We start from the raw sequence: 26,690 nt of genomic DNA on the forward strand, positions 1-26,690 counted from the left end.
GGGGTCAGCAACCTCTAACAATTAGCTATAATGTACTATACCGTGCAGACCTGGATGTCCGCGGTGCCTTACCTCTTAGAGGGGAAGGGGGCAGGAGGAGTGTCAGAGCTGATCCCATCGCAGTACTGCTCCAGGAAGCCCCGCAAATAAGCAAACGTGCTCTCCTCAAGATCCACACAGAAAGGCCTGTGCCAAGCCACAAGCTGCCTGTAAAACACAAAAAGCTAATCAATGGCCATTTTACGCACCCTGAGTGCTCCATTTCAGTCTGAAAGGCAGTGCACATAAATCGCGAGGAGTGGATGAAATGCTGATACACTAATGAGGTTTTCAGTGGAAAGGAACCGAGAAAACATCTCAGATATTGACTGAGAGTTCTGATGAAAATTCATAGGCTTAAAAGCTTTGGAATGGAGTAGAACACACAGGCTGATTTTTGCTTTGCACGCAGCGATGCGGCACAAGAACACATTTTCAGATGAACAAAATTAACGTTCTTTCTGGCACTAACCAATAAGAACCGGTTCTGTGACGTAGCAATAGAGCTACAGACATAGACTCGTAACCCGAAGACCGCAAATCTCACCCCAGTCCCCACTCCTGCTGTAGTACCCTTAAGCAGAGTACTTATCCTAAACTGCCGCAGATAAAAACAAGCTGGAAAAGTGAGTGAAATGTTGCAGGTTCCTTTGGATGAAAGCATAAATTAAGTAAGACAATAATAATAATAACAACAACAACAACAACAACAAGGGAAAAGGACAAACTGTCTCACAAAGGCTTTTGCAAAATGTATTACTCTGCATAGGTCTCTATTCTCTACTCCCAATACGGCCACAAGCTGTGTGGTTGGACAGACTGAACAGCGCACTGTGTGGTGTGTTACTCCTGTGTACAGCAGCTCAGGGTAGAGGAGGAGTAAAAAATTTAAAGAGACTCAGCACTGGCTGAAAGACAGATGAGGGCTCTGGTAGCATAGTGGTTAGATCTACTGTCTTTGGACCCACAGTTTGCAGGTTTGAATCCCACCTCCAGCTAAAATACCCTTGAGCAAAGTACTTGCCCTAAATTGCTGGAGTAAAATTAATCAGCTTATAAATGGGTAAATAATTGTAGGTAGATTAACACCAAGTCACTTTGGAGAAAAGCATCAGTTAAATGAATAAAAGTGAACTAAAAGGCTACAGATTCCTTTGGAAATTGAAGACTATTTATCTGCATATATAAATTTTCTGCATTTTGCACAGTATAACTTGTATTGTATATAGCAAGGTACTTCATGAATTATATCAGTGAAACCAGAAGCTGTGAAGAAAAAAAAAGAAATGTAATTTCTACAAAAATGTCTTCGTAGTAAAGGTACCTATCAGTGGGGACCGCGGTCCAGGCCAGACTGTGGGAGGTTCCAGCGGTGATCTGTTGGATAGACACCCCCTCCAAACCGATGACCTTTTTGGGTTTGTTCACTGGTGTTGACGTATGACCCTGCCCACATTGACCCATGGCATTGTTGCCCCAGGCATACACTTCATTTTCTAAAGCATAAGAACAAAAAGGAGCATATATACAAATATTGAATTATACAAATGCCTCCCAAGGTCATAGTACAAGTACTAACTCACTTCTCTGTTTTAATTGGAATAAATTCCCAAAAAGCAGGTGGTACAGTGGTTAAAAGCACAGGCTATGTCATAAAAGTTGCCATCTCTGGAGATAACGTAATACTTGTTATAATCCTAGAAAGTACTGAACATTAATAACTACAATGTAAATAACAACAATAATAATAAGAAATTAAGACTAAATTCTGCATTGTTGTAGCATAAATAATTCAAAAAGAGTCAAAGTCAGCACCCAACTGGAAAGTGCTCCCTTACCATGAGTAAGGGCTAGGCAGTGACTGTCCCCACAGGAGATGTCAATAATCTTGGTCACACTAAGCTCCTCAATGATCCTGGGCCTCAGCAATGTCGTTTCAGAAGATCCCCACCCCAGACAGGAACCACAGCCCCATGCAAACACCTGGACAAGAACAGTAGTAAGACACATCAATACCTATCAGCTAACATTAATCATCAAGAAAGATGGGAAAAAAAGACTTAAGATTTATAACCTATACTGTGCATATTAATATTTACTTATTCTTTTAGCTGACGCTTTTCTCCAAAGCAATGTACAAAAGTTTAGATACTTATTGTTATTTACTCATTTGCACAGCCAGGTAATTTCTTCTGGAGCAAATCAGGGTAAGTATCTTACACAAGAGGACTACAGTAGGAGGTGGGATTCAAACCCGGGTCCTTTGAGTGCAAGGCTACAGCTCTAACCAGTATGCTACATGCTGTCATTGTTTCCAGCATTCACTGTACTCCAGAAAAAATACACACTCTAGTCAAAGTTAAGCGATAAAAGTCATTTTCACAAATTTCTATTTTCATCACTTTCATCATATGAGCAGCAGGTTGCAGAGGGGCTGAGGACACATTATCTCAATACGAAAGTAAAGCCAAGTCCATGGTGAGGCACTCAGCAGTCACTCTGAAGCAATGTAATTAATCAAATAAAATATCCATATTGTATAAAAATGTTGTCTAAGCAAAGAAAAAGGCACAATAGTCGTCATGATCGTCGTCGTCAACATCACCGCACACCCCGGATGCGGGTCTGTACACACCTGGCCCGCAGAGGTCAGAGCCAGAGAGGACTGACTTCCAGCACACACTTTCCTGACGATGTACCCATGCAGCCCCTCTATCACCTTGGGCCTGTACACACGATTTGTGTCTCCATGGCCAAGTTTACCTGGCACACAAATGGGAAAGAAAAAAAAAAAAAAAATATCGCTCACAAAGTCAGAATGCCACGTATTTCAACCTCGTCATAACCCTCCCCGCGAGTACCATGCAAGTACCATTGTCTCCCCCTCCGAAAGACCACACGGTGCGCCCGTCCTGAGACACAACAATGGTGTGAGAGCTGCCACAAGCCACTTGGCCCACACCGCTGATGTCCTTCACCAAGGTGGGGACATTTCGACTGTGGCTGTCACTGTGACCTGCAGCAAAACAGCAAAAATCAATAACACACTCTGTGACTTACTTTAGTGAGACAATTATGAAAGCAGCTTATCTATTGTGGTAACTTCAGCCTTTCACTCTGTTTAGCAGTGTTGAAAACTTGTTCACAACCACCTCATAAATCCATTACGCTGCTTGTGCTCGTGGACCCATATCTAATATAAATCTGATGGACTGTGTACTAAGAGGCACATACCAAGCCTGCCAAAGTCCCCCTCTCCCCAGGTATACAGCTCGCCATCATTAGTCACGGCCGCACTGTGTCTGTATCCAGCCGAGACACAAACCACCACCTGCCGGGCGAAGAAAAACAGTCTGTAGCGCCGCATAAAATAATAATAAAAAAAAAATTTAATTAATTTGTCTTAAGAATAGGGCCACCTCAGAACTGACAAAATCTGAAAAGTATTTTTTTAAATCCATCCTTGAAGAGGTGCAATGAAGAAACTGATTATCCCGACAGTCAAAACACAGACTTTTGGTGTTCCAAATGACAAAGGACAGTGTTTATTCTCACCTTGCCAAGCAGCGGTCCTTGGATGATCTTGGGATATTTCTGAGTGGCGCTGTTTCCATGGCCCAGCTTGCCATAGTCTCCATCCCCCCAGCTGAACACCTCGCCCTCGCCGGTCACAGCCAGCGTGTGGCCGTCTGAGCCCTTGGAGGAGGACACCTTACGCATGCTCCGGGGTGGATCCAGTACCAGTTTCTTAGGCACGGACTGGTTATTGGAGTCGCCAAGTCCGAGGCGCCCGTAGCTTCCCTTCCCACAGGCCTTCACCGAGCCGTCGGCTGACACCGAGAACGTGCAGTACTGCCCTGCTTCGATCTGCGGAGAGGACAGCAATCTCAGCCAGCCACACTAATACAAAATCCTGCTCAAGAGTGGGATTAAAATGTTTTGGTACAACACAAACTCATGGATTCTAAGTAACAAGTTGCTAATTTAGCGTATCTGCAGAAGATTCAGAGCAATATTCATATTCATACATATTTCCCCAATTAGGAATAACATGAAATTGGGATTTGTAAATTAAGAGTTTCTAACATCTCACACATCGACTGAAACCGCTTGTCCCATACGGGGTCGCGGGGAGCCAGAGCTTAACCCGGCAGCACAGGGCATAGGGCTGGGGGGGGACAGGACGGGACGCCAGTCCGTCGCAAGGCACTCCAAGCGGGACTCGAACCCCAGACCCACCAGAGAGCAGGACCCGGCCAAACCCACTGCGCCACCGCGTCCCCCTTCTAACATCACCAACAACAAAAATATGTAAAAAATTGCACAACTTAAGAAAATTTTACTGGGTAGATTTTTTTTGCATTTTCCATTTAGTTTTGTTATATTATGCATACTTTCGGTGTTAATTCGTACTACATGTCAGTTTTTACAAAAATATTCCACATTTTTGAAATCGGCAAATTTCGGCGCCAGATTCCGAGCACCGAAAATTCCAGTACCTTTTAACATCTGATCCTTTCTAAAATGTTCTCACGCCTTCTAGAATCCAGCAATGGCTGCAAAGTACCAAACTGAGACTCAAGAAGAACTAGTGATATTTTTGTGATCAGTAAACTCTAAACTCGACATAACCAAGAACTCTGAAAAATTCTGTTCTGTTGTGTTATGCAGCATCTCCACTGAAAAATGGAAGAAATGTCAATTAATATTCTTGTTGAAACAAACTTTACTTGTAAGGACAAGTGATGAAAAAGTATAAATGCACACTGTCACACTTACCATTTGGGCATCATTAAAACCCTGGGCCAGCTTGGGCTGCAAAATCTTCTCCAGCGTGCCCTCAGCCAGCTGATGGCTGCTGTTGCTGCCCCACACGTATACTAGGACAGTGTCAGTTTCCCCACCGGACGAGGAAGAGCCCGTGCTACAGTAGCACAGACAGTTGGATGCCAGGTTACATATCTGTGGAGAGACACATCCGTACCTCTTATTCATGTCACGTAAGAACGCATTGGCAGATACTCTCATGCCCCTTGAAAACGCTAACATGGTTGAAAAAGTACAGCTTACAGCAAAACAACATACAGTGGGACTATTTTTTTAATACGAAATAATGAGAATGCCATGAGCATGTACTCATATTACATAATTAACTCAGAAAGCATTCAACTCAACTTTCCATCAGTGCCTTAGGTTAAGTTTGGTCAAGTTTTACAGATACTTGGTATGAATAAGCAGAGGAGAAACAAAACTTGCGTCACACTCCAAATCCACAAGTTGCACAAGACACTAGCAGCACACACATCTAACATAGATGAAGGGGCCATCGATGCTGCGTGGAGACATCATCCACTACATATCATATTCATCTTACTCTCCTTATCTAATCATCACTATAAAGAACTTTCCATACTTATCCTTTACTTTTCAGGTTTAAAAATAAGTAAGTTACTAGTTCAGGGTACATTTTTAGGATGCTGTAGGTACCCTAAGGTAGCACAATGAATACAGTGTAGGAATAGCAGTAGGCAACAGTAAAGAAGCCTTCTTATTGCTGTCGAAAACACATACCGTACTGTAAAAGATCTGTACCACTGCACTTTACGGTCACATATTTAAAAATTTCAATAAAAAGATTGAAAAACACTTATTTCTGGTTTTACAACTTTGGAGATGACCTTAAGATGCACCCATCTGTGAGTCTAATGACATATCATGTGGAGTAAAGTGACACAAAGAGTGACATGCACTAAAGACCTCCTACACTGTAGAGCATTTCACAAACACACGATTGGATCCAGCGTCATACGGCCAAGCTACTGCCACGACCTCAGTAAAAATCTGGTAGCTTCCACACAAGAGTGAAAGGTTTAGATGAAAGCGCAACCTTCTCCAGTGGTGAGGAATTTTTATGACAGCAACAGAATGATCTCCTTATTATAGACTAACAATTTGAAAAGGATTATTACAAGCCAAGCAAAAGTTTTAAAAAAAAAAAAGAGTTTAGAAAATGCCCACTAAGGCCAAAGAACACATGAAACCACAAACCTCCTCAAAGAGACAGAGCGTCACGTGTGTAAGGCTGCAGTGTCCATCTACATCCTTCTTCAGCTGCTGAGTGTTGACGGAGTCACCACGGACGCCCTGAGGGAAGGGTTTCCGTTATCACTCACTTTCTGCTGAGGCTCCAATTAGTCCTATAAGCATCTTAATGTGTGGCAGTGACACAAATATGAAGGAATGTGTCTGAAATAAAATATTTCATCTTAAATTAAATAATCCCATGGATCATTACCCCAGTGGAAACAGCAAAGAGTGGGAGGGCGCAAATCCACACCGGCAGCACAGAAAACTGACAGTACAATAGTATTATTTTTATAGCAGTATTAATGTTACAAACAATTCATGTTCTTAATAGTTTCTTCACATCAACTGTAGACCTACTGAGCCAGATATAAAATTTTAACAAAGAATGAAGCAAGACGTACACGTACCGCACACTGCCTCATTTGCACCAAGGTCTGATGGATCACTTGATGGCCGATCCCCCCCTCAGAGTCCGATCCCGCGGCAGCCAGTGCCACTTCCATCCACTCCAACAGGAAGCGCAGAGAGCCTCTCTGCACTGCCAAGCCCAGTAGCAGCTCCAGAGCCAGCCTGCGGCCCACCCGGTCCGCCCCCGAGCCACTCACAGACGTCCTCTTCAAAAAATCGGACACCTGTGTCAGGCAGTCCAGGCCGACAGGGGGGATCTTGCTCTCGTTGGCCAGCGAAAGCGGCGGGAGAGAGGAGAGCACGGACGCCGCAGTGGCCAGCACGTCACTGCACAGTTCCAGACCGGGCTCCAGACGAGCCCGCTGCCAGTTCTGCTGCAGGAGGGCAAATAGCAGGCTAAGGCCTGTCCTCACACCCATCTCGATGAGCACGTCCGTGCCGGACTTCGTCTTCGGCCCTGGGACCCAGGGCTCCGAGGCAGGTTCGGTGGCTCCGCCATCGGCGCCGGACACCCCACGGGATGGCGGGGCAGTACGGAAGCGGTCGTGGTATTTGCTGTGCAGGGCATAGTACACGCGTCGGAGGACAGCCAGCCTGTGGTGCAGGGAGAGGGCATAGGGCGCGTGAGCCAGGGCACGCTGGGCCAGGCAACGCTGGCTGTGCAGGAGAGCTGCGAGGTAACACTCGCGCTCCTCCGCTGCGCTGGACTCATACTGGAAGTCTGGAAGCCTTGGGCCAATGAGGTCCTGCACTGGCTGCGCGAGCCCCACCACCTCCTTGTTCTGGAGGAGCTTAGCATAGAGAGTGGCAGCACCGAGGCGAGTGGCTGCCCGGACGCCGTCCTCCGCTGCCCAGGAGCTGTTCAGGTGCTCCTGCCACTTCAGCATCACATGGGTTTGGCAAGGCACCATTTCTAATCATCATCGGGCACCTGGGCAAGGTTAGCTGTGGGAACACACAAAAACAGCACCACAGTTACATTTACTCATTTAGCAGACGCTTTTCTCCAAAGCGACATACATCTCGGCGAACATACAATTTGTGCATTATATTAGGAGAAAGAGACATAGCTGCAGATGTGATTATTAAGTAGACCTAGTTTGTTACTTTCCACTTGATGCACCGAAGTTCATCGCTCGAGTAGGTGCATAAAACGCAGGATAGACGAATCCTGATAATGGAATCCTGAGCCCACTACTACAGCATAGTGGCTTCACAGAGAAACAAGAAACTACACTAACTCCTCACCTTAAAAATACAACAGGGACCAGCAGTCACAAAAGTTTGTAATTCGATTTGCTTATAAATCCAATTCTACCACCAAGTGACAACTAATAAAACACTAATAAAAGCTATCCAACACAAACATCCCTTGATTTATTCATGAGTTCAGTAAGAACCACTGACAGAGGTTTGAGGAAAAAACTAAGGCTTTTATTAACTTCAAATTAATTGAAATAACATTTAAATTTAAATAATTTAATGTAAACAATGTGGAAGTGAAATGAATAGTCTTTCACTCCTATTGTCTGAGTGCATTTTACTGCCAACTAGTGGCTGGTTGCGGAAATGCAGGCAACTTTTGGTCTGAAGCAGACATTTCGGAAAATAGACTGGCGGAGAAAATTTGCGTAAAACTGGAAATTCCTTTATCTTGGGAAATTTGTAACACCACTCTTGATAACACAAGGACCCAGGGTAACAAACTTCACTTCCAAACTTAAAAAAAAAAAATACTTTTATATACCAGATATTTACATTTATTCATTTAGCAGATGCTTTTCTCCAAAGTGACTTACATCTCAGAGAAATACAATTTCTGAATTGCATTAGGAGAAAGAGAGACATAGTTGCAGGCATGTGATTCTTCGGGTAGTTTGTTTCTTTCCACTTTACGCGACGATGTTCATCGCACTAGTAGGTGCATAAAACTCAGAATAGACTAATCCTGATCATGTTCCTACAAAAAGTATTTTTCTGAAGGTACGCAAACATTTACGTACAATACCAGAGTAGCGGCTGTGTAAAGGCTTATCTGGGCAAGAACATAAAGTTACAGTTCACTACTGACTCCGCCCAATTACTTGTCCAGGCCATGGTGACTTCCCGTCTGGACTACTGCAACTCTCTTCTGTGTGGCCTTCCTGCTAACGCCATGAAACCTCTGCAGCTTCTACAAAGTGCTGCTGCACGAGTTGTGTTTAATTTGCCAAAGCGCTCCCATGTATCTCCTCTACTCATCTCTCCACACTGGCTTCCTATGGCTGCCCGTATCAAATTCAAAACCCTGGTTACTGTGTACAAATGCATCAATAGAACTGCTCCCAGCTATTTACAGGACTTGATCAACCGGTACGCCCCAACCAGGCCCCTTCGCTCATCTACTTCTGTTCGCTTGGTGGTCCCGTGCATGAAAGGCAAAGCTCGGAGGTTCTCGGTTCTGGGTCCGTTGTGGTGGAATGACCCTCCCCTGTCACTCAGAACTGCGGAAACTCTGTCTATTTTCAAGAAGGGTCTGAAAACCCACCTTTTCCAGATCCACTTTGCCCAAGATGTCTTCAGATCATCTGTGGTGTAACTGTTCACCATCCTAACTCCAGAAGCATCCCCAGATACAACCTTTATTCAGCCATTACTCTGGTATTGTACTGCTCATTTGCATATCTTATATTAAAAAAAAAAAAAAAAAAAAAAAAAATTGTGGGAGGGTATCAGGATTTGTCTATCCTGTGTCTTATGCACCTACTTGAACGATGAACCTTGGTACAGCAAGTGGTAGGGAACAAATTAGTTTTGCTTGAGACTTTCATGTCTGCAGCTATGTCTCTTTCTCTTAACATAATGCATAAATTGTACTTTTGCTGAGATGTACGTCGCTTTGGACAAAAGTGCCTGCTAAATGAATAAATGTAAATGTAATGTAAATGCATGAACATTTACACCTTACATCAGTTTGAGAGATCATGGGTGAAATGAGTGAAAGAGGCAAGTTTTCAGACCCTTCATAAATGTGGACAGAGATTCAGCAGTTCTGAGTGAGAGGGGGAGGTCATTCCATCACAACGAAACCAGAACTGAGAACCTCCACCTTTCATGCACGGGACCACCAAGTGGGCAGAAGTAGATGAAGCGGTCTGGTTGGGCTGTAGCAGTTGATCAAGTCCTGTAAATAGCTGGGAGCAAGTCTACTGATACATTTGTAGGCCATAACCAGGGTCTTAAATTTGATCCGGGAAGCTATTGGAAACCAGTGCAAAGAAACGAGTAGAGGTGATTCATGGGGATGCTTTGGCAAGTCAAACAACTCGTGCAGCAGCATTCTGATACAGGATAGCAGAAAGGCCAGACAAGACAGAGCTGCAGTAGTCCAGACGGGAAATTATTTGATTTCTGTGTTTGAAGAGTACACAAATAACTGATTTCCTTTATAAAAACTCAGCCCATTCAGAACAGTGTCGAAAACAGCCATCTGCCTCCAGGACACCTTCTTAACTTTATGAGCTTTGTGAGACTACATTATCAACATAAAGCACTGTGACAAGGTAACAGAGCCCTTATCACTCAAAACATTTTATTTTCAACTAATCAGTCCACAGAACATTCTTCCAACAGTCTTGAGAGACACCCAGGTGCTTTTTGACGAATATTAGAAGCTTTTTATCATTTATGACACAATCTCGCGTCGTATTTTTGCGCAACGTGTCTCTTGATGTGGAGTCATGAACACCGACATGAGCTGAGGCAGAAGATTCCTCCAGCTCCCTGGAAGCTGGTATAGGGGTTGTTGTTAAGGGGTTCTTTTAGAGCTAGTAATGATTTTTCGCCTTGTTTATGCAGAGATATTCGAAGGACGTCAACTTTTAAGTGGCGTGCCCACTGTTCCATACTTTCTCCGTGTGAATGGCTCTGACCTTGGTTTCACTGAGGTTCACAGCCTTAGAAATGACAGTGTAAACTATCCACACTGATAGCGTTCCCTCACTTTTTGTATAAAACATAGCAATGGAGCACACACACAGTTGCACGTACTAAGGGGAATTTAGATTTAGCAAAATTCAACTCAACCACTTATTTGGACTGTGGGATAAACCTCATGCAAATTCCACATAGATTTAGGTGGATTCAATTCGATAGCCAAACACACAGCTAGATTACATTACATTTATTTATTTAGCAGACGCTTTTCTCCAAAGCAACTTCCAACGAATTCTATGCAGTGTTATCAACCCACGCACCTTATTCAACAAGGTGACTTACACTGCTAGATACAGCACATTTACATCTATTCATTTAGCAGATGCTTTCCTCCAAAGCGACGTACATCTCGGCGAAAATACAATTTGTGCATTACATCAGAAGAAAGAGACATAGCTGCAGACATGCGATTCTTAAGTAGACCTAGTTTGTTACTTTCCACTTGATGTACCGATGTTCATTGCTCAAGTAGGCGCATAAAACACAGGACTGGCTAACCCTGATCAAGTTCCTACATATTTTTTTCTTTTTAAATAAGGTGCACAATCAAACGCCGGAGTAAAGGCTGCGTAAAGGCATATCTGGGGATGATCATGAAGTTACGGTGCATGAACATTTACATCATATGTGAGTTGGAGAGATGTTAGGCGAAGTGAGTCTGGAAAAGGTGAGTTTTCAGACTCTTCTTGAATGTAGACAGGAGTTTTTGCAGTTCTGATTGGGGGGGGTCATTCCACCACAACGGAGCCAGAACCGAGAACCTCCGTGCTTTACTTTTCGTGGAACACACTCTCTCTGTCACTCACACGCTATGACTGAACCTGAACAGCATGTCTTTGGACTGTGGGAAGAAACCGGAGCACCCGTAGGAAACCCATGCAGACACGAGAATATGCAAACTCCACACTGACTGAGCGGGGATCAAAACCCACATCCTCTCGCACCACCCAGGCACTGTGAAACAAAAGAGCTAATAACTCTGCCACAGTGCTGCTCATGAAATGAAGTAGTAAACAAATGAAGCAGGTGAAAGAGGGTGACATTCAGACAAAGTTAACTTCCCATGATTCCAAAGTAAGGGAGGGTACGGAAGTGGTTCCGCATTGCCCTCTTCTTTGCATATCATTTGACTGTGTGCAGAAACCCAGGCGAACGCGACGAGGACACAAATTTCGCACAAAGAGTTGGGATTGCACCCGAGATCCAAAACCGCTCTGGCATTACCAACTGCACATCTACTGGCATTTCACTGTACCATTTCTGGGTGGAGCCATCCATTAACAAGTTGCAGTAATTATTATTACAAATAATAATAATGATCACTAAGAGACAACCTGCATTTCCACACAGGATTTATCTGTACTTCTTTATCAATGAACTACTTGTGTCACACCTGTCACGCATATGCTCTCTGCGTGTAGAGTTCTGTTTTGAAACGACACTGACAGATTCGTGGCAAGCAGAAGGGTCACCTCCCCAGGCCTGTCCGCTGGGATATGAGCATCACGGCGAGCCGTATACCAGAAGCCCTGCTGAAGTCATCCCCTCCCTACCCCACCCAACCCCGCCTCCGGCGGGTGCCAAATTAGGTCATCTGGCTTCGTACATTCAGCTACTGTGACGTGATAATCAGCTGGAATAACTCCGTAATCTTGGGTTCAAGTGATTAAACGCCCAACTGAGTAGCGCAGTTCCTCAAATGCACAGTCTTTGAGGAAAAAGCTGCTATCAGCACTGAAATTTGCTGGAACACAATGTTTTGTTTAAATGCAGCTTCAAGGCAGTTTAATACAAAATCGCCAACTGTTTTTTAAAACGTGAGCTGTCTAATTATTAAACCCGTGCTTTAAAAATACTAAAATGACACGGCAGATCATTTTTAGTGCGATTCCCGGTAAAGATGCCACTGTAGTTCACAGACACACGAAACTGATGGTGGCAGTAAAGAAACCCTATGGACTTGAGACAGACCATAAGGGAAGGCCAACCTCTGTTCATTTATAAATAAATAGTCATAGTGCCGCTCCAGCACTGCTCAGCTGCCCGTGCGATCACGTCATACCATCACATTCAGCTTAACTCTTACTACCCTTCTTCTGGCGGCCAAAGGCATCCTGTGATGTTGTTCTGTAAGCAGAAACAATTCACTTAATACATTCCACATCAGCTAAAATATAACCAAGCTGTACGAAAAAACAACAGGCAGGCACACTGTAAACAAAGAGGACTATGAAAAGTGGCAGGATAAATTTTCATGAAATTAGAGCTGAGTTACCAGTAAACTCGAACTAATCGTCTTTTTTCTTCATACAGCAGTAATGTATTAAAAAAAAACACTCTTTTTAGCCTACAGCAATAAAACAGCACACTAATTATTTCATCTTCAGACGCTAATTATTTGCATCTGCTTCAGTTCCCCTTTAACAGCTGAAAGATATTTTTTATTTTCGTCCAGCAAAACGGATAGCAGCGTTCAAATTTTTAGCTATTTCGCAGCTGTGCCAGAGGAACTGAGAGGGAGATGATACACAGATATGGTATTTTAATAGCTACTAATATTTCTTCTCTGTAGCAAGTGACAAAGATATTTTTTCAGATCAAGCTACTGCCTCGTGTTAATATTTTACACCGGCATTTCCGGAAGCAACACCCTGGATCTGTTCAATCAAACGAAAGTATGGACATTTGCAAAAATTAAAGACCGCCTATAAGGTGCACACCCTGCCAGCAGTGCTGCGGCAGACATAGCGGCGCCACCGCAATGGAGTTTCACTTGCAAAGGGGACAGGAGATGTATCTAATTATCATGTGTAGATTATTCGGAGCTCTATATAGAGTGCAGTCAGTAAGGAGTCTTGATGTCTCTTTGCCTGGCTCAAATACCAACCCTCTTGTTGTCTTTCAAAGCCTCCTCAGTACAATCCTCAGTCATCGCTAGTTACCGGCCTTGCTTTGTCCTTCACCGACAACTCGCTTTGTGATCGATTGAGACAGCAATCCTCCTACCTGTCTGCTGACCTCTTATCATGGTCCTTGGGTCGGCCTGCCTGTTGCACTTCTATCAGAGTCCAGCCCTACCGACCTGATTCCGCGCTTGGTGTCCTTCAGAGGTACACTCGAGCATTTCCCAAATAACACTGTGTTGCTCCCAGAACTCAAGGTGTCACAGGAACATTTCAACTGTGGGAGAACAGACTTTACTCACCTTCAGCTTGCAGCTAAATGCTGATATCTACCCTACCCAGAAACTCAACGAAAAAAGGACCAGGTAGCACATGCAGAACGCCAGGGACCTAGGGGTCAGCGAGCTTCTCCTGATGGACAAAACACCTTACACATTCGGGACACTTCTTGAACAGTAAAATAAATTGTATGCCCTTACTTGCATGCTTCGGTGCCTTTCCATTGACCAAGCTCACTTTGTGTTCAAATGCTCAAAGAAAAATTGCTTGGACTCACTGATTTTTGTCTTCCTGGAACCACGTCGAATGTTCAACGGCTATATTTCCACTACCGTATTACCATCTCATTGTTTTCTTATTTTTTCCAACTGTAAAATGTTTCTTGGTTAAAAAGGTATTTTTATTAACTGTAGGTAGTATACTCTAGTGTATCTACCCGTGTAAACCAGCTTGGGTGAAAAGATATCAGCCAGATAGTACTCACTGCAAACCACTTTGGAGAAAAGTGTCTGCTAAATCAAAAAATATAACATAATAATTTTTCAGGTTGTTTGTAATGATTGTGTGTTGATAGCTTGTGTTAACCTTCTTAAAAGCAAAACACACACAAAATATTCAATGAAACAACAAATACATTTATCACAGCCATCTACGCCAGTTGTCATGGAGATTCTATCCTCTTAATGATTATATTGCCCTTACTTAACTATTTTACCTTTTACGCAATACATGCTAGAAAAACAGTCAAGGCCAGCACATACAGACAATTAATTCCAGGCACATCTAATATCCTGCTGAAAACGAATGCAAAAAGTAATGTTACTTATTTAAAAATATCTAACTTCAGATGCTGCTTCATACACTTGCTATTTGGATTCTAACGTTTAAAGGTTCACTCCTCAGAAATTAAGTTTTTGGATGATCATAGCTTGCAAAGTTATAAATGACAATTAAAGCAGTATTCTGCTATCCAGAATCAACCATTTGACACATTAAGACATTTTAAAGGTTTAAGGGCATTTCTTAACAGAGGCTCCAAGTGAAGCAAGAAAAATTTCACCCATGATCCACCTCAGCTTATCGAGGGAGAGATTACACAATAGCTGCATTTCACAAGTCGGACACTGTTACTGCAAAACACGACCTGGCAGAAGCGTACCTACCTCCCGGATTAGCCCATACACGAAACACACACTTAGGTATTTATTATTGCACTGCTCATTCAGTTTCATCTGTATAAAAAAAATATCAAGGTGTTTACACACATACGTATTTAACATAAAATCTGTACATGTACACACACGCATACATACGCAGATAAAATTCATATATACAGATATAAAATGTTTGCACGCATACACCCAACCTGTAGGTACAGATATGAAATAAATACAACCCACTGCACCCTGTCACTTCAGCTAGATTATTTACAATATGCAGATCCAAAGATAAATGCAACTTGGGTTACATGTTACTAATAATACTTGCAAATACTAAGAAGTAACTATCAAGACTTTATCACTATCAAGTAACTATCAAGCGATTTTAGAGCGCCACAATTTTCTCTTGCTGTATAATGACTTCCCTACATATTGCAATCAGCAAGGCATAAAACACTACTCTTACTAGGTAACATTGAAGGTATAACAAACAAAAAAAAAATAAATAAATAATACAATCCCAACTCACCTGTTCACCCTGTCTCAACACTGAAAAGTGTGTAAATATTCATACTGTGCTTATTAACCAGCTTAAAAGTAAGAAAAGATGACACTGTCATAACTGTGCACTGAATAACAAACAATGGTCTACTTCAGCATTAATAATAAATAAGCAGTATTTTTAGCAACACAACTCTAATTTAGTATGTGTAACTGTGACTAGACTGACAAAAATATTGCTGATTTGCCAAAAAATAAAAATCTTGCTTCAAGGAGGCTACAAGTATTGATTTATTTAAATCCAAGGATTTATAGATGTAATCCCTTTCCTGTACTTTACCGATTTCTTAACCCGTATGCTATCCAAGTCTCCAGAATAAGATTTAAAGTTTGTCTTATGGGTAATGACAAGTACTCATTCTTTTGTGTTATTAGGCATTTCTTTTGTTGAAAGCACAAAATACAGTTACTCAGTTGTCGAGCAACTAAGTAATACTGAGCAATTGTGCAATATTCATTTTTGACATAATTCACGGTAGGAACACGTTTTAAATTTGTGGCCAGAGATTAATTTTATATTTTTTCAATGCCTAAAGTCTATTTTCAACCTGTTACAGAGTGGTATCCAGTTTCCAACAACAGTCATATTCATCCTGCATCAGAAAATTAATTTTATATATATAAGATGCTTTTATCCAAAATAAATCTTGTGGTTTACAGTATAGGTACCAAAGAAATTTTACTTATTTGTCTTATTCCAAGATACAACAGTAGAGCCATTGCAACATTTTGACTAAAGTTTGATGACGATCCTCTGTCCGTAACCGTTCTCCTACCTGCCACCCTCATCTTTACATAACTTGGCAATTTACAAGAGATGCAAGAAACCCGACAGATCGAGAAGGCATATGAAGAGAGCTGTGAATTTGCTAAAGACAACTGCTTAGAATGTATGAAAATGTGGAATTATCTCCAAAGCAGCAGCGAAATGCGAGACCCGTTCGACAGCACTACACGAGTGCTGTGTGCCAAAGAGCTCAGCACCCAAGGCACAGTAGTCTGGCAGCACTGATGACCTTCCACCCGTCCCAGGATGTGTCCCTTCGTCACAAGATCAACACCATACGGCTGCGGCCCAGTACTGCCGTCCAGTATTTCAAAAGGTGCATTATTATTATTACTACATTTACATTTATTTACTTAGCAGATGCTTTTCTCCAAAGCAACTTCCAATGAACTCTATGTTGTGTTACTAGCCCACACACCTTATTCACCGCGGTGACTTACACTGCTAGATACACTACTTACACCGGGTCACTCATCCATACATCAGCGGAACACACTCTCTCTGTCACTGACACACTATGGGGGAACCTGAACAGCATGTCTTTGGACTGTGGGAGGAAACCAGAGCACCTGAAGTAAACCCATGCAGACACAGGGAGAACATGCAAACTCCAGGCCGACTGAGCGGAGATCGAACCCACGTTCTTTCGCCCCACCCAGGCCCCGTGAGCCAGCAGTGCTACTCGCTGTGCCACCGTGCCACTATTATTATTATTATTATTATTATTATTATTATTATTATTTTGTTTTATTAGTATGTAGTATTATGTTGTTATTATTGTTGTTATTATTTAGTCTTTATTGGATACAGCTGTGCAAGGCATCATACAGCGTTAAACAATCAACTGCACCATGATTTGCCCATTTATACAGCGGAGAGTGTTTTTTGCAGGAAGCACCACCATGAAGGAGGAGACTGCGTTAACCACTCCGCCACCTGCTGCTCCCCAGCGCGCCAAAAAAGCTCAAAAGGTTAAATAATTCATAAACATACTAAAAATTACATTCAGCCCGAAATGCAGAAACTGAAAGGCACTTAAAGAGTCAGTTTACATTACTGTCACACATTTATTTACTGCACAGAGCGAGTGTGTCATTTAACCAGTGCCAGTGGGGGACCAACAATCAGAAATAGGAAGAATTATTAACCAGTGTGGACGAAGCTTGCTTCACCATTAGGGCGGCTCCCTTAAATTCCATATGAGAACGATGAGACAAAAATAATACATTCACTCATATGATCACATGCATGGAGCACACCATCACATACATAGCGCCGCTAAATGGAAATGTACTATTTATAATTAGATCAAACTTGCACATGTCGTGTCTGTGCAACGTGTTTGCACTGTTTTTATACATTTCAAAACGTGTCCCGTTTCATTTCTGTGTGACACACCACGGTGACGGTGACTTCAGCCTTTCGCGAGTTTCTCCTCCTCCCTTCGCTTCGCGCACGACATCGATCGCTGCGGGACGGCGGCGGGTCTCCGAACATCTGACAGCTCGTGCCGCGAGTTCCGTTTCACCTCAGCGCGCGCCGCACGAAACTGAGCGCCTAGTATCCGGCGGTTCACGAGTTTTAGCTACCCGAGCCGAGGTGTCAGCTCTCCCTCCCGTGCGTCACGCTAAAACAACCGAGGAACAGCAACGCTACGCACATTTTGGTACCGCTCCGGAACGACGGCTGTAAACCCACAACTATCAATGAAATATGGTCCATATTATATGGAACAGATCATACCTGCTGCCGCTGCTTTGCTATTCCCACCCAGCGCTGATGTAATGTCACCGCGCGAGCTGCTGCCCCTCGCGACGATACACTGACTGACTGACTGACTCGGTGGCCGCCTAGTGAGCTACTTCAGCTCTACAGCAAGTTGCTAACACAGGTTTCCCGACATCGTAAATAACCTGCACCGTGTTACGCGGAGTGAGCGCGGCGAGGAGCCATTTTACGCGTTGGCCGGCACTAGGGGTAGCGCTGTCTACTCACTGAAACGCGCCTGTAGGACTCTGGCTGCGCTGGAAGCCGCGCACCGCGGTTCGTGCGTCGGTTGCCATGAAAAACAACGGAGCCCTTCACGTACCGTACGTCTGAGCCACGTCAGTGACGCAGGATTACGTCACGACACGGCCTCGAGACCCGGCGAGGATTACCGAACGCCAAACCCGAGTGCGTTCGCCCGCCACTTAATAATTCTTATCCAGTGACTTCTCTAGCGCACGTATACGTTCCAGCAACTTATTATCCTAGGTGGGTTCAGTCTTCTTAAGAAGTTTTAATTTTAAGTACAGATCAATATTAATGTGAAATTTTAACTAATATAAGGAAAAATGCATCATTTAGGAAATAAATTCGTAAAGTGAGTATGTCTTCTGTGAGTAGATTAGCTTGGCGTCGATCCATGGGAGGGGGGGGGGGTGGTCTGAGGATTTCCCATGATGCCTTGCTGCTGAACGTGTTGCGCACAGTTCAGCGGCCAACCGTCTCGGAGAATTGTGTTTGTCTGAGACCGTCGAGTGATGCTGTTGAACTGCGCTTTGAATGGGCGGGGGGTTCAAGGTCCCATATGGTCTAGCGGTTAGGATTCCTGGTTTTCACCCAGGCGGCCCGGGTTCGACTCCCGGTATGGGAAGTACCTTGAGGATGGTTTTCCTGGGGCTGCTTCCTTTGCCCCCCCAACGGTTGCAGGTTCGAATCTGCTCGTTGGCGGTTGTGTGCATAACTTGCCCTAAGCAAAGGTACTTGTTCCACGAAATTACCAAGCTGTAAGTGTGTAAGTAATTCTAAGGATCTCAACAATTTAAGTTGATTTGGTGAAAAGCATCAGGTGTATGAAAGCGGAGCATTAGTCGTAATTTCCAATGTCGGGTGTTTCCTTGTCGGTCTTTGGCTAAGATCAAAGAGTAGTATACTTCTAAATTTGTATCACTATTTGCATTTGATGTATAGACCTGATCATAAAGGCTGTTGAAAATAACTGAAAAAATTGAAGGTTTGTAGGGTGATGTGGTTGTTATTGTGAAGACAAAGTTTATTTGATTTTTCTGCACTGGCTTTTGTCCATCCAAGCTAATATATAGCCAGTGCAGAAAAATGGTCAGTAGTTTGCCTCTTGCAGCTTTGAAGAGTTAAGACTGTTTCTTTATTTTATAATTCACATTCTGAAATGACTGCAATAAAAATAACTGAAAGATCCTGGTTGAATGCATTTATAATCATGAAAGTCATATTTTTCTTAGAAAAACTGAAATGCTCTGTAACAAAGTATGTTTATTAGCTGAGGGCTGTGCATTACAAGGAGACTTTATATTGTTTTTAAAAAATACCTTTATTAAATTACTGGATGTAACTGAATACATTCACTATTGGCATGCTATGTGAACTATTGAAATATAAATATAGTGTTTATATATAGTGTTTCGGAGGGGGTGCAGCGGCACAGGCTTGGCTGGGTCCTCCTCTCTGGCGAGTCTGGGGTTCGTGTCCCGCTTGGGGTGCCTTGTGACAGACTGGCGTACTGTCCTGGGAGTGTCCCCTCCCCCTCCAGCCTTGCACCCTGTGCTGCTAGGTTAGGCTCAGGTTTGCCCCAACCCCACTTAAGACAAGTGGTTTCAGTCAATGTGTGTGTGTGTGTGTAGTGTTTCATCGATAGTACCCAGATACTTAGTTTTGCAGAATATTCACATTTTTGCTAATTTTTTTTCTTAATGTCCAGTTTCTACAAAGGGAAAAAAAGAGTAAGAGTGAAATGCTACAACTCTGTTACCTGGTGCCAGGGAGTTTAAAGTTAATAATAAACACACACACGTTTTCTGAACCGCTTGTCCCATACAGGGTCATAGGGAACCGGAGCCTAACCCAGCAACGCAGGGCATAAGGCTGGAGGGGGAGGGGACACACCCAGGACAGGACGCCACTCTATTGCAAGGCACTCCAAGCAGGACTTGAACCCCAGACCCACTGGAGAGCAGGACCTGATCCAACCCACTACGCCACTGTGCACCCCCCCCAATAAACAGTTAATAAGAATAAATTAAAAAAAAAAAAAATCAAACCTCTCTTCTGAAATAATACTCAAAAGTAATGTACTCTAGTGTTGATGTGATCCAGTGCTGTTCATAAAAGCAATAAAACTAGTTTAAAAAGTTCAAGTAATGACTGAAAATAAAGAATCATTCTCTTCATCTGCCCGCATTCAATGCAGAATGTTGACGATTAACGCTGGAAACCTGTGCAATGATCCTCATCTTGTTCATTATCCCCAGCACCATGGAGTAGCTGGTAGCTTAGTACTTAGTGCTGCTGCATTTAGTCCCAGAAGTTATAGGGTCAATTCCCAGCTTTGATACCCTTTAGCAAGATACTTATCTAAAATTGCTCCAGTAAAAAATTACTCAGCTGTATAAATGGTGAAATAGTTGTAAATGAGTAAATACAGTGAAAACCAAAGCTGGGAGGAGGCCCGTTAGACAGTATTTTATTGCACTCTACTGCCAACTAACGGCCAGTTTTATAAATGCAGTTACTTTGACTACATTACATACATTACATTTACATTCATTCATATAGCAGACACTTTTGTCCAAAGTGATGTACATCTCAGCAAAAGTACAATTTATGCATTACATTAAGAGAAAGAGACACAGCTGCAGACATGTGACTCAAGTAAACCTAGTTTGTTGCCTACTACTTGCTACACCGAGGGTCATCGTTCAAGTAGGTGCATGAAACACGGAATAGACAAATCCTGATACCCTCCTACCATTTTTTTTTTATAATAATATTAATATACACAAGCAAGCAAATACAATGCCGGAGTAGTGGCTGATTAAAGGCTTTATCTGGTGAAGCTCATGAAGCTACGGTGCATGAACATTTACACCGTACGGGAACTGGAGAGATCTTGGGCGAAGTGGATCCGGAAAAGGTGAGTTTTCAAACCCTTCTTGAATGTAGACAGAGTTTCAGCAGTTCTGAGTGAGAGGGGGTGGTCATTCCACCACAACAGAGCCAGAACCGATAACCTCCGTGCTTTTCATTACAATTACATTTATTCATTTAGCAGACGCTTTTCTCCAAAGTGACGTACATCTCACAGAAACTACAATGTGTTCATTACATTAGCAGAAGGAGAGATGGATGCAGACGCATGATTCTTAAGTGCAGTTAGTTTCTTACTACGGTATGAATCAATGTATATCACACGATTAGCTGTGTATAGATATATTTAAAAAACACTAGGCTTCAGCCTGTGTGTGTGTGTGTGTGTACTCGAGTTTCAAGAAAATGAGTTCTGTGAGGAAAATTCAGTTAAAAATAAAAAATTATACTTTATAACTTTCCTTCCAAAATCTGTAAGTTGAACTTTTTAACATGATGAGCCATTGTACTAATATGCAGTGGCCACATTTCCATTCTGTTCTTTATCAGAAACGAATGACATCTAACCAGCCTCGCTGTACATCTATTTATTTGGCTGTTGTTTATCTCCAAAGTGACTTAAAATGTTAAGATAATTAGAGTTATTCACCCATTTATAGAGCTGGGTAATTTCACATGAGCAATTTAGGGAAACACCTTGATCAACAGTACTGCAAGTGGAAATCAATTCTGTGACCTTTGGAGGTCAGTTGCAGCAGCTCTAGCCACTACACTACAACCTGTCTGTCATGGAGCTCTTCTTCATTTTCACGTCATGAGTCAAAAAAGCACATCTGTGGTGACTCTTCATCGCGCAGGTGAGTGATAGACACTGGTGGCACCATGAGACGGTTTCTACCCACAAAATCTTACTGATGATTCTAATCTGAACTGATTTCTTTCTTCCTTTGCTTTCAGCTGCTAAGTCATTAGAGCTGCTGCCTTTGGACCTGAAGGTCGTAAGTTCATATCCCTGTTCTGTCTGTAGCACTCTTGGGTGCTTGCCCAAGGTGTTCCAGTACAAGTGGCCAACTGTGTAAATGAGTAAATAGCTGTTAGATGCTTTTCTCCAAAGCTGTAACCTGTGGGTTCAGGTTTGAATCCAGCCTCCAGTTATACTATGTTTAAGTAATTTACTTACCTTAAGTGGTTCCAGCTCTCTAAAAGTATAAATAAGTGTAAGTAGCTTAACATTGGCAGTTGCTTTACGGAAAAATCTCAACTAAGTGACTGCTTTTCTTGCATGTAGAAGCTAATCTTTATGCACATGTGCCCCCTCTATGATACATTTTACCATGCATATGCAACTCATTACACAATTTTAGAAATTTAAGTATGTTTATGAAACACTTATAACAAGTTTTTTTTATTTATTTATTTTTTTTTATCATCACAGGAACGTGCCTTTATTTGGTTACCTGTTATTACTGCAACCTACCATTGTAAAATCAATATTTTTATCCATTATCCTGGTAAGACAGTTCTTCCCTTTCTATAGCATCTACTTTAAATGAACATCTTTGCTACTTTTATTCACACCTGCATAAGCACTGACAACATTTACATTAATTCATTTAGCTGTTGTTTTCCTCCAAAGTTACTTAGAGCTGGGTAATTTTACTGGAGCCATTCAGAGTTAGTACCTTGCTCAGTGGTACAAGAGCTGGAGGTGAGATTCAAAGCTGCAACTTTTGGGTCCAAACATGGTAACTCTAACCACTGTTCCACCAGCTGTCCCACCACAAGGAGTAGTAGAGTGCTGAAAAAACAACAGATCAAAATTTGAATATCTATCATCCTCTTAATGTCGTGTTATGAGCGTGTGTTGAGGAAGTAAAGAAAGCATGATGAGCTTTTATTCCCTATATAGCAGCTTTATCACGATTTCATTAATAGTTGGTTATTATTGTTACTATTGGGTAGCACGGTGGCACATCGAGTAGCGCTGCTATCTCGCAGCGCCTGGGTGGTGCAAGAGGACATGGGTTTCACCCCTGCTCAGTCTGTGTTGGGTTTTGTATGTTCTCTGCATTGGTTTCCTGCTGGTGCTCTGGTTTCCTCCCAAAGCCATACTGTGACACAGACTGTGTTCCACTGATGTATGGATGAGCGACCCAGTGTAAGTAGTGTATCTAGCGGTGTAAGTCACCCTGGTGGATAAGGTGTGTGGGCTCGTAACACTACATGGAGTTGCTTGGAAGTGGCTTTGGAGAAAAGCGTCTGCTAAATAGATGTAAATTATTTCTTAATGTGGGGGCGTGGTGGCGCAGTGGGTTGGACCACGGTCCTGCTCTCCAGTGGGTCTGGGGTTCGAGTCCCGCTTGGGGTGCCTTGCGACGGACTGGCGTCCCGTCCTGGGTGTGTCCCCTCCCCCTCCAGCCTTACGCCCTGTGTTGCCGGGTAGGCTCCAGTTCTCTCGTGACCCCATATGGGACAAGCGGTTCTGAAAATGTGTGTGTGTGTATTTCTTAATGTGTCGTCTATGCGTGAATCGTAATTATGTTACCAGGCAGGTCCAAAGACATGAATTAAAGCTGAACTATTGCTAAGAGTGTATCCCTTTGGGCTTTGGGGGGAGCTCGGACTTTTCCTCCGCTGCAAGGGGTCAAGTGAGGAACCAGGAACGCCCCTGGGGGGTGGGGGGTGGGGGCGACAGGAGCACCCTCACATGGACCGCACAAACAAGCCTTAACATAAGCGATGACATCACTTCGCACAAATTTCAATTCCTGGATGGCAGTTGGGCGCTAATCCCACTTCCACGCCGGATTTCTAAAACAAGGCGGCGGCGGGGACAGGCTGGCAAGCGGGACAACAACACCGGATTGAGGAAACTGACCTACGCCGGCCGGGGGGCAAAGAACAAACTTGTTTAAAAAGCGCGGGGGGAGCAGCATGCGAGCGCGAGCGGGCTGCTGCTGCTGCTGCTGCTGCTGCTGCTGCTGCTGCTGAGATTGATTGAAGCGCGCGCGCACTGACTGACTTGACTACTCCTCCTCGCGAGTCGGGTCGGCGCACCATGAGCACCGCGTCCGCGCTTCTTCTCGTCACCGCGACCGTCGCGCTGGCGCTGCTGCAGCGGAACGCGCAGGGCTGGGCGCCCGGGGCCAAGTACCCGGCGTCGTGCCCGGCCAGCTGCAGCGTGGCCCTGTGCGGAGCTCCGCGCTGCGGGCGCACCGTGCTGGACGACTGCGGCTGCTGCCAGGTGTGCGCGGCGGCCAGGGGCGAGCACTGCTACCGCACCGTGTCCGGGATGCACGGCGTCAAGTGCGGCGCCGGCCTCTTCTGCGAGTTCTACAAGGAGGAGGACGACTACGGGGACGAGTACGGCGTGTGCAAAGGTGTTCTTCGTCATCATCATCATCATCAGTGATCGTTATTATTATTATTATTATTATTATTACCAGGGTTCGCACTTACATGCGCCGCATCTACACGATCCGTTAATTCAAGAATGCGCGAATACTTTCCTTCTACGGGAAATTTCATCATTCACCAATTTTTTTTTTTTCTTCTTTAAATACTCTTTTGCATTTTTTCCCCTTTACTTTGTGTCCAAACTAGTAGAGGCAGGTGTTGGTACACGCGACGTTTCATCATCCTTTTACAAACAATGAATGTTACTGGAACTCATGATCAATGTTTAATTAATGTTTAATATTTGCGAAATGTTATTGCGGACAGACTGGGACTGAACTCTCCTTCCTTGCGGTGGGAATTCGTCTGCGGCTCGGTTCACTGCCTACTAGCTCCAGAAATTACATTTATTTCTTAAGGCGAGCATAAGCATATATATTTATTATTATTCTGAGCCATTTTAAACATTTCGTTGTGCGTTGCAGTACTTTACCTCTTTTACTCGGTGTGCCTAGAAATGCCATCATATGAGCTGGTCCCCCTTGACCTTATACACATGAACCATGAATGAAAAACTGATCAGAGCAAATCCAGCCTTTATTTCTCCCTAGTATTTATCAGATATGTTATTCAGTTCAATCTGCTCGAAGCCTTGACACTGAGGGGCAAATAAAGAGTTTCTTTGGGAAATATTACTTTAAACACCTTACGCTTATTTACCTGTTTATATATTAAGGTGTTCTTACTCTGTCGATGCAGGACAAGTGTGTTTCTTAAGAGTACTGTGGTAAGAGTGTGGGAATCTTCACATTGTTAGACAGCAGTTATAACCACTGTGCTACCTGTTGACTTTAATACAGTAATTCTTGTATGTCTATTTCTTATCCAGAGAATAAACCTTGATTTCTGTTTTCAGTGATGGTTAACATGCTGTTTCTTTTTTTTTTTTTCAGCTAAACTGAACGTAAATCAAATAAATCTCATAAAGGACATTAACTGGTCCGTGTGAAAGATGCGCCTGTTTAACAGCAGTAAATGAAAGCGAATGTCATTTGTTCTTAATTTGAATAATTTCATAAGAATACCCGTGTCTTGGTCCACTTTTTCCCTGCAGAGTGTCCGTACGGAAAGTATGGGGTGGAATGTCGCCAGACCTGCAACTGCAAAGCTGGAGGAGTCTGTGACAGAGTGACAGGGAGGTGCCTGAAGTTCAACTTTTTTGCAAAATTAACAAACCAAGCCAGCAAAGTAAAAGGTCAACCCCAACCAGGTGAGTCAGAAAGTTTACCTTTACCTTAAATGAGCCACACTTTATTGTGAAATGAGTGAGAGACCTGAGGGGGAAAATCTTCAGTAAAACAACGAAAAAGAACCAACTTCTGAATTTTGAGAACGGTTCTTTTAAGAAGTCAAAGAAACCGCTGTATCTTTTGCCTCCTTTCACACTCGTGTGGTTTTAACAATTAGTTTTTTTCAAGTTGAGAGTATCTAAGAGTATCTGTCTGAGCTGCTCGCAAGTTTCGTTTAGTAATTTGATTGTTTTGCTTGCAGGCTCTGAGATGGGTTCTGGGGACAGCACCAGCAGTGTGAGCGAGGACTTGCTTAAAGAGAGGTCTCCTGCTCCAAATCGGCTCAATCCTCGCTGACATGCATTAATCTGAAGTTGTTTATACTCTGTACATGTAGCAAAGTAGGGAATTAAATAATGCAAAAGATATATTTTGTTATGTCATATACATTATATGGAGTTTTATACTTTGAAAGTTCATCTCTGTTATATTCAGGTTGTATTCAAAAACTGCACTCCTGCATACTATTTAAACACAGTTGTAAAAGAAAAACAGTAATTCAAAAAAAACTGTAAATCTAATGTAAGTTTTTTTGTGGACTTAAAGGCATATTTAAGTATTACGTAAATATTTTATTTTCTTGGTGGCGTGTTACTGGGACTGAATTTTATCTTTTTTTAAATCATCGATTGCATCACCATATAAGTGTCCCCATTTTTTTTTACCCTTAGACAATCTATTAATCACACTGATTCCATGGATCTACATCTGTCGACCCTGATTAACATTCCCAAAAAGAAGTGCTTACAATCAAAATTTGAGGGTATAATCTGAGCAAAAGGTCCATGTCAAGGGATGGGAAAAATGATTATCCATGTATGCAAATTTTATTTCAAGGCATCATTTTTTTCCCAGAAAA

General features: G+C 43.0%; 2 protein-coding genes and 1 non-coding gene across 8 annotated transcripts in view; 2 read left to right on the forward strand and 1 right to left on the reverse strand.

Moving 5' to 3' along the window:
- Nucleotides 1–18,272, reverse strand: part of LOC108934813 (probable E3 ubiquitin-protein ligase HERC1) — a 72,441-nt gene extending 54,169 nt beyond the window's left edge. For 4 of the 6 annotated variants that reach the window (XM_029252599.1, XM_029252598.1, XM_029252600.1 and 1 more), the window contains exons 1-11: nucleotides 18,195–18,272; nucleotides 6,534–7,479; nucleotides 6,088–6,183; nucleotides 4,819–5,001; nucleotides 3,595–3,906; nucleotides 3,274–3,370; nucleotides 2,912–3,055; nucleotides 2,675–2,802; nucleotides 1,878–2,022; nucleotides 1,364–1,535; nucleotides 73–207 (exon numbers count right to left, since the gene is read on the reverse strand). In XM_029252599.1, coding sequence (XP_029108432.1) covers nucleotides 73–207; nucleotides 1,364–1,535; nucleotides 1,878–2,022; nucleotides 2,675–2,802; nucleotides 2,912–3,055; nucleotides 3,274–3,370; nucleotides 3,595–3,906; nucleotides 4,819–5,001; nucleotides 6,088–6,183; nucleotides 6,534–7,445 — 2,324 coding nt within the window. In that variant the 5' untranslated portion in view covers nucleotides 7,446–7,479; nucleotides 18,195–18,272. The other 2 variants (XM_029252596.1, XM_029252597.1) reach the window with 2 other exon arrangements.
- Nucleotides 18,273–18,765: 493 nt separating this feature from the next.
- On the forward strand, nucleotides 18,766–18,837 carry trnae-uuc (transfer RNA glutamic acid (anticodon UUC)). The gene has a single exon. It is a non-coding gene; the product is annotated as a tRNA-Glu (tRNA).
- Nucleotides 18,838–23,769: 4,932 nt separating this feature from the next.
- On the forward strand, nucleotides 23,770–26,204 carry esm1 (endothelial cell-specific molecule 1). Its single transcript, XM_029253049.1, has 3 exons — nucleotides 23,770–24,466; nucleotides 25,597–25,752; nucleotides 26,034–26,204. The coding sequence occupies exons 1-3, from the start codon at nucleotides 24,145–24,147 to the stop codon at nucleotides 26,126–26,128; spliced, it is 573 nt and encodes a 190-aa protein (XP_029108882.1). The 5' UTR covers nucleotides 23,770–24,144; the 3' UTR covers nucleotides 26,129–26,204.
- The last annotated feature ends 486 nt before the right edge of the window (nucleotides 26,205–26,690 follow it).

This window comes from Scleropages formosus, chromosome 6 (assembly GCF_900964775.1).
Source record: "Scleropages formosus chromosome 6, fSclFor1.1, whole genome shotgun sequence".
NCBI lineage: Eukaryota > Metazoa > Chordata > Actinopteri > Osteoglossiformes > Osteoglossidae > Scleropages > Scleropages formosus.